The sequence below is a fragment of the Gallus gallus genome, chromosome 3 (assembly GCF_016699485.2).
Source record: "Gallus gallus isolate bGalGal1 chromosome 3, bGalGal1.mat.broiler.GRCg7b, whole genome shotgun sequence".
Taxonomy (NCBI): Eukaryota; Metazoa; Chordata; class Aves; order Galliformes; family Phasianidae; genus Gallus; species Gallus gallus.
Window position 1 is genome coordinate 63,603,760 of NC_052534.1, and position 14,448 is coordinate 63,618,207.

Genomic DNA, 14,448 nt, shown 5'->3' on the forward strand with positions numbered 1-14,448 from the left:
ACATGGTTACAGGAGATGGGGCTGATTAGGGGACCTAGCCTTTTCCAGGAGGCTCTGTGCCAGATAGTTGGAGGTGGTTCTTGGGCAGTTAACACACATCTTGTGGCTGTATCATTATCACCATTGTACCATTACAACCGATACTCTGCAGAGGTAAGGTTTCTGTAGCTTAGCCAAGCGCCTTCCCTTCTAAATCTGATGAACTACTCTTCAGATGCACAACTATCGCCCACAAAGCAAGTGTACAAAAGAATATTTTGTTTTAAAAGTTGATTGCTTTAATGTACAAGGTGAAAATAGCTACTTCAGGCCTGCCAGAAAACTTACCTTGTTCACTCCATAATGCTGAGGTGCGGTAGACATCATACCCCTCCACCAGGGAATTTAGAAGACAACTTATAGGCAAAGCCCTGGGCAAGCAACATCTTTGTACCAGATCCTGAGTTCTACGTGCTAGTGTGTGACTTTTTGTACAGGACTTTATTTCTAAACCTTATTCTTTGAGAAACTATCTCTACTATAAAATATCAACATTGTGTACAAAAGTATATTTTAGACTTACAGTGTTCTTGTCCTCCGTGGTGACAAAAGAACACATGGAATGTTGAAGGTCAGTCATCATGTTCTGATGGTTGGCATCTTCGTACTAATCTATATGTCCTTACACTCTGTTGCCATTTACCTTGATATGATTATAATGTACACCTGGACTCAGGAGGAAAGGTTTAAGGTACAATATCTACCTTATTTTTTATACCTAAAAAAAAAAAAAAAAAAAAAAAAAAAAACAAACCCAAAGATTGTGTCTTTACAGTGCCTTGTTCAATAGGGGCTAGCTCTATCAATTTTCTTCCATCCACATTACTTCTCCCTCATCCCCATGTCATCTCCATTTCAAAGGGCTATCCTGTCCACCTCCCAAAGGTCCTCCATTGCCAACCTTCACTCCAGCAGCTTCTTGGGTGGCCAGGCCTCACCTCAGCAATGCCGAGCACATGGTGACTCCTCGGGCTGGTGGCTGAATCAAAATATACTAGGACAGCAGATATTTTTGGGAAGATCAGAACAATTGTCTGGGTTTACGAAACCATTCAACCTTAACAAAATGTTCTATTTCATTTTGGAGGGCTTTGTGATAAGACTTGTAATATCTTCAGAGGTTCTTTAATAAGAATAGTCATTATAAGAGTCTTTATATACTGATTTCACAGGAACTCTGTTTTTAATTATTTTGCAAATGCTTCAACTATTTTTCCAGCATCTTCCTGCAGCCACAGACATGGGGAGTCACACTTCCAGTAGCATTTGTGTTCAGACCGTCCTTAGAATGTGTCACCTTTCCATTCAAAAAAACATGCTGATACCAGGAACCATGGTCTTAGAAGATTTCATTTTCATTAGGCATTACATTTTAATTTTCTTTAAAAACAAGACAGAACAAAAACAAGAAAAGCTCCTCAAAGCTGAAAAAATCTAATTCAGAAAAATAAACACGTGAGAGTACATAGTATTGGTTTGGATTGGATTGTAGTTAGAAATTATTTTCAAAGGATTACCTGATTCAGGTCAGAATTTCAAATGATGCCGTAATCAGGGATCTGAGACTTTAATTTGTATACTTCTCTACTTAGTACAAATCATACCCTTATCTTGAGCCAGATTTGCAGCCCAAGACGTTGATGCTAATTTATATATTTCAAACTAAGCACAAGTTCTTTTACTTTTTGTTGCCTTGAGTCAAATATTTTTAGCCTATGCTTTATGAAGAAGAAAATTGTGCTTTCATTTTGTTTTAATTCTTCTCAATTCTTCTTCTCATTTATTTTTCTCTTCTAAAATATAATGCTTAATATTAAACTGGAAAAATTGCAAATCACTTGTAAGTATGTGAGAATTTTAGAATACTTTCCCTATATAAATAAAATAAAGGTAGGAAAAAGTATGAAACAAATTCTGGTATCTCTGAAATGAGGTGGAATGGTGTTTGCCTCTGCTTCTGAGACAAAATACTGTAATCGATGAAACTGTAAAACTGATGAGCTATGGTGACACGTCAGGAATTACCACAAATCAAATCCATTCTGAGAATTGTCTGGGCCCAAGAAAGTAACTTCTTACTGTGCACTTTTCTTGAAACCAAAGAAGAGTTTCTGTGTAACATCCTTTAAACTTGGAGGGAAATTTATTTTAAATAGTGCCAGCTTAGTTTGCTGGGACATAATTGTTAGCACAGCAAATGTCTCAGACATGTTCTTGAAGCAGTCACCCTCTGTTAGGTGCCGAAGACAGCCCTGCTTAAGGCACTGCAGAACCAGGGCCTGGTTTGGACTGAACCCACAGAGAACAGGAAGCCCGTTTGCTTAGATTAGCTGATAAGAACGCAAATATTCACTTTACGCCTTGAGTCTTGCTTCTCTTCTGGGCTTAGGCTGCACTTAGTGGATGTGGATGAATGCAGCTGGGTGTCATATCCTTCCTTGGAAGGATTTTCCAGCAAGGTGGAAAATGTGGGTTTGCATCCACTTGAGCCAAACAGGGTACTGTTAAACTGGTTTCCTATACTCTGCAGAAGAGCTCTGACACAGGTATCGGGGACTAAAGCAGGAGGAGTCATGATGAGAATTTTACCATTGGTTGGACACTTGCAGGAATACAAAGCACGTAGCCAAGGCTCCCATGATTATATTTCTGTATTTTTCTGCCTAAATTTCATTCATGTCTCTTTTTGGCTGTGATGCGTCTTTCTCTTTGGGCCTCAGTATTTCCATTTCTCCACGAACAATTGCAGTACTTCTCTGCTTTGTTTAGACAGCAAAAGAATAACTTCCTCATGGCTTGCAAAACACTGAACTACTGTGATAACCTGGGCTGCCAAGGTAACTCTTAATAGAGTAGACTGAGGGTCTAGTTTCATGTCTTTCCTGGGTTTTGAAGCAGCAATGGCATCACCTTAAGAAGAGATAGTACTGAAAATGTCCTTGAAAATTTAGCATGTAAGTTGAGATGAATTGTTAACAGTACATTTCTCTTAACGTATCTGGGCAGTGCATGGAAAAAGCCAGTTACTGTGTGAAATTTAGGGCTGATAAGGAGACTTACAAAGCATGCATTGCTCACCTGTCCCAGCTGGACTAGAGAAACAAGGGAAACAAATCTACACAGGAGTCTGCTTCAATTCATCATTCTATTTTATGAAGCATCAAACAGCACTTTCACCAATTAGCATTTAACAGCAGTTAAGAAAGGATCACAGGGTTATTGAAGGAAAAGCCAAAAACCTATTTCATAGTCACTGATTCCTCACTTGGCAGCAGTGCTCTTGGAGGGCTTGGGTAGTACCCAGCAGTTGCTGAGCTATTTGAGGAAAATCGTGTAAATCTATAATCCAGCGGTAAATCTGAAAGACAGAAATATACCACATCTGATTAGCAGCACAGTCCATATCACATAAAAAATAAGCCTGTGGTGAATAGCAGTACTTCTTAAGCCCTTGAACTGTTTGCTTCCTGGCATTAGAACTCAATCGGATTGCACGACTACATATTTATTTGACATCTTCAGCTGTCCAAGGGATTGACTTTCAGAGTTTACTCAACTGCAGTAAAGGATATTCAGCTCCTTGATTGCTGAAATAATGCCAGTCATAGAGAATGATTAGATGAATGCTTAAAAATCAAACAAAAATCTTCTTAAAGCCTAGATGGAATTTTCCTACTAGAACAGTTTCGGGTTCTTCGAGCTGACACTCTTCTCTTTTATCTTAGCAATCAACTGATGAGAGCCCCATTTAAAACAAAGAAGTCCTTTTTTTTTTTTTTTTTTTTTTTTTGTTATGATTGTTGTAGCAAGATTCCCAAAAGGAACCCACTTTGGGACTTTCTTGAAGTCCAGTGTTAACACCATCGTTTTGTATGAAGCATTCTTGGAAATTTGCACCCGTAACTTGGCATACCCATCGCAACCACTCTGTAAAGAACACTGAATACATTTAAATAGCTCTGAACAGTCAAAGCTTTCTTTCCTTTCATTCTTTTAAAAAGTCTTTACTGCCAGCAGTGCCTCCTCCTACAGCCAGGAAACTGATACTTCTCATACTTACTTCTTATTCAAAGTTCAAGAAATCAAATGAAAAAAACCTCCACACAAATAAAATTTTATTCAAGAATCATACTTCTTGTAAGTGGAGGGGGAAAAAAAAAAAGCTCAGATCCTACCTTGTTTTCTGTTTAGAACCAACGCAAAACAAAAACTAAACTCATCTGAACCTTTTTTTTGGGGGGGGGAGGAGGAAGGGTTTGAAATACATTTGGGCTGATATCTAGATACTACAGGCTATAAAATTTTTTTGCACTCAGCTCATTTAGTGAAACAGAAAAACACAGTCTTAGCCGTTTCAGATCAAACAATTGGAAGTTCAGCTCTATCTCAGCAGCAACTCCTAGGCAGACAGCAGGGCAGCATCCAGGCCTGCAGCTTTAAGACCACATAAAACACAGCTGAAGCAAACAAATCAGAATCTAGATCCAGTTGAGAAATCAGATAAAGACTAGAATAAAGAAGTAATGGGAGGATACTTGATTGCAAGTGAATTACGCTCTATTAAGTGGATTACTTCAACTTGTCAAAGAAGCACATTTTCTCATTCCGTCTTAGCCAAGGGATTCTCTAGGGCTCTTTCTGAGCACAGCAGAGCAGGCAGATGTTTTCTAGTCTACTGAGCAAAGAAGCAAGGATTCTGAATATCTTTATAAACTATAAAATTTAAATGCGTTTTTTTTATCTAAAAGCTTTCATTAGCTTTTTATTCTAGAAGTCTGGAGTCTCCTAGGAGAAGTTTAACCAAAAAGCAGCAGCATAAATGATGCAGACTTGCTGTGGGTTTCCTTATCTTGAAGAAATGAGCAGTTAGATCAAAATGACAATTTTGTTGATATTTCATGGTAAACTATTTTTAAACAATCAGCTTAAATGCTGAACCCATTCTGAACGCAAGGCACGTGACTCCAATGGAGAATAATGAATTTTTACATATTCAAAATCCAATCTGTCCATTTAAATATTGCTTTTGTCTGAGCAAGTTGACTGGATGAACAGAAGGTATCCATATATAAAAATGTTGTGTAAAGCGTCAATGAAAGTTACATGAAGCAGGTACTATTCTGCACCCACCATGCTGATTTTATGTCACAAATATAGGAAAAATCTTCCTGTATTTTCAGGTTTGTTTTCATCAGTGATTTCATTTGCTGCATCTGCTCTGCCTGGAGTCGGGAACGCTTCACGCTACTGCTTTATTTCAGTGTGATATATTTATGTGAAAGCCCTGCACTGATCCAGAAATATGCACTTGGAATCCTAGAAGCTATAAATAAATCAGAGTGAAGATGAAGGGTAATTACACAAAGAAAGAAAAATGAAGATTTTTATTGAGGGGGGATATAAAATTATGAAAAAATGGAAATCCAGAAAATGTCAGAGAGGAAGTGTGCTGTAAGTTCTTTTAAACTTAGCTCTTCTGGAAACTCTGAAACATCACACAAATTGCAGTTGCCTTGGATGGCAAAGAATTCATGTTAACTAACTGTACACCAAAGCTCAGTCCAACTTCTCTGGATACAGATGGCAGTGGTATCAGCAGTGCTGGCTCATTAGCAAAGAACTACGGTAAAGGTCTTAAGTTTGCCTCTTGGACACAGCAGCAATTGATTTTGTACTTGATCTTATTTCCTACTGTCACTGGTGGCATAGAGGAGAAATGAACACTGCTTGCTTTAAAAAAAAAAATAAAGGAAATAATAATAATAATAAAAGATGCAGTATTTGATAACAAAGCAGGCCTCTGTTAGGAAAGAAATGAGTGCTCATTTCCAAAATGATTGTTTCCTAGTATTTTTGCCAATAAATGTCTTTAGGCTCTGCTACTGTGCACGCTCACAGCTGCTGCTGTCCTGGCAGAACTTTACATTGGGCATTCGCTTCTCACCCAGCCCTGATGGAGAGCTGTAAATTAGAAGGGGGCGCATACACAGCTCTCTTACAGTGGGGCTCTGATCAGTGCTAGCCTACGACAGCAATGGATTCAACACAAACCTCATCTCATATTGCCACTCACCTAGGACATAAAACAACAAAAAGGAAAGCAACCACAAAAGAACCTCATACAAACTAAACAGATTGAGGTTGGAAGAAACATCTAGCTGGCTTTACCCAAAGAGGCTGTGTAGGAACCTAAATCCTGGAAATTTTCTATCATACATAGGTAATTCCACCAAAACTCATCTTGTTCCTGGTATTCACTTTTGGAGCCCAGCCTCCTCAAAGCCAAACATGGAGTGTCTCATGGTCTATATCCTTTTCTAGATCTACAAGAATTCTAGTTGCCAGATGTAGCCTTGGGAATATTCTTGCTTCCAAAGCAGAGCCTGTGTCAGTGAGTGATGAATGCCAGCTCCCTTCGCAGTAATTGGGCAGGCAGAGTATCCTGGTGCTTCCCAATGGCTCAAGGCTGTGATCTGCTGATCACAGAAGGTCTCCCAGCCCAATCTCACTTGCAGGGCTCAAGCAGCCCTGGTTTAAATAAAATGGAGATGGTGATATCTAAACAGTAACCACTGCCAGGCTTATTGCAGTCACTAAGATGCTGTGTTCCAGCTACTAAAATCCAGCTGTTAAGTGACATAAATTATAATGTGCTCTGATGCTTTGGCATATCCATATTCATACATGTAGTTAGGTGATAAAGATGGATTTATTTTGTACTTATTAGCTTGACTACGTCTCAGTTGCTACTTGGTTATATAAGCCAATATATGAAAGCCAAAAGCTTTTACTGGGAAAAAAAAATAACCACGAGAGTTGTAGCCACAGGGTAGGAAGGGGAAAAACCACAAGAAGAAGGGAAAACGTAGTACTTTAGATGAGTAATCAGGAAAATATTTGAGTAACTAAATGAAAGTCAGTTATAATCTAACCCTGACATAGCCTTGCTTGATAAACTTAATACTCTTATTTAATCTTTCTCTGAGATTTCCTTGAACAAATCAATACGTGCAGCAATTATAGCCTTAACCAAAGTCTTTAGGTGAAAGATATTTCTCCAATTAAAAGCACAGTCCGAGCCCAATGCAAATTTCTCTCAAAACACACAGAAGAAGTATCACAAAGAATTTTGCAATAGTGACCACCAAAAGGAGAACAACATTCTTTTGCAGTGACAGCTCAGCAGCATGCTGGTGATGCATGAGAATCCCACAGAAGAAGGCGTTCCCACTCCTGGAGGCAACAGGGCTGCAGAATGTAGTAAAGAGAAGGGCAGGACTGACTGAGCCCATATGTGTGCTTCTGATTGTTATCAAGGGACAAGTGGGGGTGTGGGGGGAATCAAAAAGCTCTTCACCAATACAATTTGACTTTGAAAACCTTCAAACTGCTTAATTGTAGCAAATATCAAAACACAACAGACCATCTATCATGTGGCTCAGCATGCAGGTAGTATAGCTATATGGGCAATCATCAGCCAATATTAATTCTCTTGTTTTTACAGGAATTCTAGTAATTTACTATAGCTTAGGAGCTTTGCCATAGAACTTTGCTTGCATTGAAAAGTTGTTGAAGAAAAAGGAAAATGTTAATTTATTAATGGTAACAATTTCTAAAATAATTTCTTAACACACTTTTTAAGAGTAAGCACACTTTTGGCTGCACTGCCAAGAGAACTACTCTGTGGCCTGCCAACCTACAGGTAAACAGTACTGAGTGTAGAGTGTTTCTGGAAATATGAAATATTTTTACCTTCTGACCTAATTCTTTTTTATAAAAATCACAACAGCTTTTGCAGCAAGAGCTGGGAATGTGAAGGAATGCACTAGTAGTAAAAACAAAAAAACGCAATTAGATTTATCTGGTAGCAATTATTTTTAGCAAGACATCTCAGGCAGATTTTCCTAAACAGGAGATCAGATGTTTTCTTTATTAACCCAAAGCTCCTGAAGTACTTAAGAGAGCATTCCTTCTACCAATTACCTGAAAGTCACTGCTGCTGTTTGCAGGCTCTGCAGCTAAACAGTGAGAGAGGAGGAGGATACACATCTGTGTAGGTGTTTGTTTGAGATGGGAGACTCATCAGCAGCGGGGTGCTCTAGAGAAGGAGGGTGATAAAGCTTCTCAGCTTGGATACAGCACATTGAGAGTGCCAGCTGCGTGAGCCAGTGTAGTTTATGCATCTACAGATAAAGACTAATATTGCTTTCGGTGAAACTGCAGAATTTCTGCTTTAATAGCAGCCCTTCAACAGCTTTTCCCATCGCTACTGCACTGTTTGGAGAACATGCCCGCTGCTCTGCCACACAGAATCATAGAATCTTTTGAGTTGGAAGGGATCTTTAAGGGTCATCTGCTCCAACTCATCTGCAACGAACAGAGACACCTACAGCTAGATCAGCTTGCTCAGAGCCCCATCCAGCCTGACCTTGAGTGTCTCCAAGGAAGGAGTATTTGTAACATGCCTCTGGCCAGAAGAGCTATCCTGGCACCTAGCCCTTCCCAGTTGCTGTTCTGCAAGTGATCAAACCATTACGCTATAGTACTCTCAAATATTTAGATAAAGACAATCTAAAAAAAATAAATCTAAGACAAGATCCTAATGGCATGTGATAGTCTTTCAGGGATCACTCAATTAAGGTGTTTGAATGACTCATCACGGGTGTGGGGAAGGTGGGAAGGGCTTCTGGGAGCTAAACTAAAGGAGCCTGAAAACAAGCAATTGAGATTACAGGTATTTCTGAGGAAGGAAAAGAACCAAGCTGTATTTTCAGACAGTGAAGGCATGAGAGCCACACTAAGATGAAATGCAGTGATTATAAGTCAGTGTACTTATTGAGGCAAACTCGCTGCAACCAACATCACTCTCCAAACTCAGATTAACATTCCCCTCTCCTGTAAAATAAATGTTTTGCTTTCCTTTCCTGTTCGTTTGTTTGTTTTGTGATGGGTGACAAACATTGCTTACCGAAAGGTAAAAAGTCACACACATTAAGATTTTTAAACAGTGAAGACAAAGCCTGTCTTGTTTTTTTCATGTGTTATCATCTTAATCCAGAGGGAATATGTCAGACACCAGATGACATGAAGGTACCAGCAACTTCTTTCTTTTTTTCTTTTGTATATATAAGATTGCGAGTTATGTAACATTTGATCTAGTTAAAGAACTATTTCTAACACTTGGTGGCTTACCTACTTGCATTGCTTTCCACACTCAAAATTATCAACATGTTTTATTACCATCTGTGTTTTCAGAGAAGAAACCGAAACCCACCCCTAAAGCACGCGATTCAGTCAAAACCCAATTATAGTTTTAATTGCTGCCTGCAAATGAAATTATGCTGCTTGAGTTGAAGGATAACTTTAAAGTAGAAATGACTGAGTGGTTCCACCTTTCCTAATGAGTTGCTCATGAGTACTCCCTTTAATCTTTTAGAGGTGGCTGTGCTTTGACATTTCACGGAGTAGAACAGGGATTGCAGGAACATTTCTGTCAGTTATTGGCTAGGAAGTAATTTTTTGGGTTCTGCATGACTTGACGCAGCCTTCAGGGGCACAAGTCAATACACCTTTCTGGAGGAGCAGTGAAAGGCAGACCAAAATGTAACACTGTGAATCGTCCATTTTATGTCCAAAATTACTAACGAGATATTTGATTAAATCCTTTGGAAAAGTTGGTCTCATACCCTTTGGCGAATACCAGGTCCCGAAGACTGTTTACAAGTAGTAGTGGTTAATCATAATTTTTTTATGGTTGAGCTGCAATCTATTGTCAGTTTGAGTTGTTTTTTGCAGCTGAAAAAATAAATACATTATATTTGTCTGTTGTGTCGAGTATGTTGTTTCAAAATACGAGCACTGAAACTAGTTTCCTGGAACAGTTATATCAGATTTAAATTATCTAACATTTTTCAGTTTACACATAGAGTCAGAGCAAGATGCTGCTAAGACAACCTGAACACATCTTCAGTAAACTATCTTTGCTACCAGTTTTTTTTGGTACCAGAATAGCGGAACCAGAAAGAGGTTCAGAAACATATATACGTGTATATATATAACATTAAAAAAAAATGTGTTCCTTTCAAGAAAGGTTTGCTCTAAAAATAATCTCTAGGGTCTTTTAATAGCAAATGCTTTTTACAGCAGCTAAGCCCAGAAGGAAGTCAGAATCCTCCAAGCATTTTGTTAAACTGAAGTCTCTAGGATACCGTGTAGATACATTCTTACATTGAAAGTGTTAAGTAAAAGCATGGTTGTAAAGCGTTAGATATTAAAGTTTACTACTAATTAATGATTAATTATATATATACTTCTATTTGTTTAAGTTATGTTATATCATTATTACATAATTCGAATGAGTAAGAGTTTGTTATTATCTCTCTGGTTATAGGGAAGTCTAATTTTAATAGGAGCTAGATTTGACTAAATACAACGTAATTTCAATGAAAAAGCATAGAATAAATGTATTAACATATGGTGGTTGGGTTTTTTTCTGTTGTTTCACGCTAGTAATAATTACACATGATAATGCTCAAGATATAGAAATTATACATGGCTACATGCTTAGTTAAATTCATGACTTTCACAGTAATAATACATTCCTCACGGACATTCACCTTTAAAACACATGCTGAATGTGATTTGCAGCCAATGTGTGGCAGGCAGACCCATGTATCTGCGACACACACTTTGCTAGCTCCAATGTCCCAGCCACAGCTGCCTTCTGCTTTCCATTGTGCAGACAATTTGCAACTCTAAGCAGAAACATGAACTCCTTTGCTATGGTTCACTGGCAATTTCAGCATTATATTTATACAGCAAGCAGACCGACGACTCAAAGTCCTGCAGAAAGAGACAGGATATGGGACTCTGGCTTCTTTAAAGAGACAGCTTTGGCAAATTATAACAGATTCTTCTCTTCTATTAGTCAATTGAAATAGCAATAAAGCATGAAGAAAAACTTATGTACTCTTATGGGCAAAGTATGGTAAGATTTCATATGGCTCACAAGCTTTAAAGAAACACATGACCCTCACGTGTAACATAAGGTTGGTTATCACGTCTCCAAAATGTGAAATAAACGGTGTCTATAAAATACTTTTGCACTAATTCTTTGAAATGTAAGTATTTGAAGCTGCCACATTGCTCAGTCTTGCCTGCAGCATCTTTTTAAATGGCAAACCTCACCATTCAGAGGTTATGAAACAAGTTCAGGAACTTAGGTTAACAACCATGACATTTTATAAAGTTTTACTTGGGTTCTTTGTATTAGGTTTTAAGGCCCACTTTCTCAAGTTTTTTTTTTTCTTTGTTGTTTGTTTGTTTGTTTGTTTTTAATGCAACAAAGAACAGAAGAAACTTACCAGTATTCTCCCATAAGCTCTGAAATGAAAGAGTTACTTATGGAATTTTTCAAGGCCAGGCTGGATGTGCCTCTGGGCAGCCTGGCATAGTGGTTGGCAACCCTGCACATAGCAGGGGGGTTGAAACTCGATGATCACTGTGGTCCTTTTCAACCCAGGCCATTCTATGAACTACGATAAGATTCAAAGTAAAAGCCTGAAATATGTGTAGAATTTTTTGGGGGGTCATAGAACTGGCAATCACTGGTTGGTGATTGCACTGACTTCTTCTGCAAAAGCTTGCTCAGTAGCTGAAATATGATTTGTATTTGATATTTTTGTAAAATCTGCCAGTTATTGTTGGAATATCTGCATGATGCAGGGCCTATCATTACTTACACAGACATCTGGTAATTTGATGGGAATGCCACAGAGTAGCAGTCAACTACTTGACGGTACCACTCAGTTTATGCAGGTATGATAGATAAGCACAGCTGCCTCTACTTGTCACAAATCAAACTTTCTGAAATTGAGAACCAAATAGTAGACGCTGTGGTTTATACAAAATGCCATTTTTTTCAGACTGATCCCTACACCTTTTAGTTTCTATGTGTGATCTAGAATGTAACATTCCCACGGTAATGGATCCTGCTTTATAAAATCTGGCTTACAATATCATTGTGCATGAAAATGGTCAAGAACTGTGAGGGAGTTATAAATGAGGAGAGATTTAATAGCAGAAAAGTGAAGAAACAGATGGACTTGTGAATGAGGCATTGAGAACGGGAGTAGGGGCGTTGGCTTCTAATATTTTATTAACCATGTAATGTCAATATAATTGTGAGATCTTCAGCTTTCAAATTCTTGAGAAAGGTCTTCCTGCTTACTGAAACAGGGAAGGAAAACTACGTCGTAATGAACTATGAACTGCTTAGAAAACTTTCAGCTTAGCTCATTTCCTCTTAATATTACAAAGATACAGACATACTGCTACTTTTCAGTTAAACTTTTAAAATATCGTCTTAATGTCAAAGTGATAAAATCTTAAATGAAGAGTTTTATTTTAGCCCTATGTGATTTCCTCTCCAGAGGAAAGTATATAGAATTTATTACAGAAGACCCTATCTGTACTTTGGGTGATTTTAGTGCTAAAGAAAAAGTTCTTTTTAATGCCCAAGGAAAATGTCAATTCCTCTTAAGAGACTGCCAGGGGAATTGAGATGACAAGCTGTGGCATAGTAATCTACAATCTCACTAATACTTTGTTTGCTGGAGATGCGATTAGAATTCAAAATTTCTGATGCATCTTTGAATGCAAAATCTTTTTGGGTCAGATACTGAATTTTCAACTAAAGATGGGGACAAAAGCGTGGAACAATTGCATTCATTGAGCACAGAAAGCTAGCGAAAAATGAATTGGACTGTTTTTTAACCAAGCTGTGGTTTTGCTAATTGCACGTACAGTTTGTGTATATGCTCTGTTATTTTATACTTTGGAGAAAAACTGCAACAACAGTATTCCCTGTGAAGCCCTTTCTTACAGCTCTCTTTGGTGAGTATCAAGTTGTTCCCTAAATTTAGGTACGTTTAAATTCTTTACATGAAACCATGAGAAGGCATCTGCACCAAACCCACAAGAGGTTGGTGAAAAAAGAGAACTGTCTAAGTTGTTTCTATTCCAACTTCTCAATCCAGAGCCAAGGCCTTCATTCTTTTTTTTTTTTTTTAACACATTTCATGCATGAAAAAAAAGAAAACAGAAATGAGCTCAAAGACTTTTATTAACCCCCCAAAATTTCTGATAACTTTCGTAACAGTTCTCATATGAACTTTGCCTAAAAATCAGTGCTTTTTGTAAAACACCACTAGTATTTACTTCTGTTTAATCATGTTGAATAATCTTTTTAAATAATATTCCTCAGTGACAAGTGAGTCTGGAGAATTAAATCAGGCTGTTCATTATGCACATTTTTCAGTCAAACAAGAAGAGTCAAGTGTATTTAAAATTAGCCTAGCAGCAGTTGTTTGGCTCTCACCAAAGATTTTTGCAGATCACAGTCTGCAATTTAGGGCATTTATTTGTATGTGGTACTACCTATTGCTCACACGGACATCCTAAGCTGAAGCTGGTTATGGCTAACAGTGGTGTTGAGCCCAGAGCTAGAACAAGGTTGCCCATCAACTCCAGGACCACAGCAGCTGTTCACATAGAGCTTGCCATATGGTCAGCACAGTGCAGCTCTGAGGAGCTTGAGGAAGAGTCTGTTTTGCAGCTTGGCTGGGGGAAGTCCTCTGCTGGTGATTAAAATGCATGAATAGGAAAGGAAAAGCTGGAGCACATCAAACTCACATAACCTGTTTGAATCTCTTCTAGTGAGTTATACCAAAATAGCTGCAGCTATTAAGCTATTTAATCTGTGGCTTCAAACTGCAGCCAAAAACTTCAGGGCTTGGTAAATTGGGGGCTCACACTGTTTGATGTGACAGGATTTAAGGTATTCTAGAGGAGTTGGGAATATCTTAACATCCATAATAATGAACATCTGTGTTTAGCACAAATAAACAAGAAAGACCTCTCTCAATAAGAAACCACTGATTGTTGTATGTTCAGCTTTGAGGCTATTTTTCAGGCACACAGCAGCAAGTTAAAAATGTTAGCTCTCCTTGCTGCCCTTTAGCTGTGTGGGGATGCACACAGCACCCTTCCTGATGGAAGCACAGGCTTTGCAAGGGCTCCTCAGCTGATAAACTGAGAAGGAACAGACAGCTATACTGCTCCTGCACTTTAAGCGATGATTTATGAATACATATCTTGAATGTTCTCACCCCTCCATCTGTAGCTGGTAAATTTCTGATAAGTTTGCGGTCTACAGCATTTGCTAGCTGTGCAGATCAAGCTGTGGTTTGGGGAGCGGGTGGGACAGAAGATGTTCACAGAACATGGCTGACCCTGTCAGCCTCTAGGCCAACACTTTCAAAGCAAACCACAGAATGACGCTGGAAAAAGTATTAGAAGGGAACTTTACAGACGTTACCTCTGTCTTGGCAATTTTCCTTGTTATACTTG

The 14,448-nt window shown here is 38.4% G+C and overlaps 1 protein-coding gene across 3 annotated transcripts in view; it reads right to left on the reverse strand.

Annotated features, from left to right (window-relative positions):
• Positions 1 to 3,170: 3,170 nt before the first annotated feature.
• Positions 3,171 to 14,448, reverse strand: part of NT5DC1 (5'-nucleotidase domain containing 1) — a 120,065-nt gene continuing 108,787 nt past the window's right edge. For 2 of the 3 annotated variants that reach the window (XM_025148909.3, XM_419778.8), the window contains one exon: positions 3,171 to 3,397. In XM_025148909.3, coding sequence (XP_025004677.1) covers positions 3,290 to 3,397 — 108 coding nt within the window. In that variant the 3' untranslated portion in view covers positions 3,171 to 3,289. Of the gene's footprint in view, positions 3,398 to 3,777; positions 10,882 to 14,448 lie in introns of those variants that run through there. The other variant, XM_040697550.2, reaches the window with a different exon arrangement.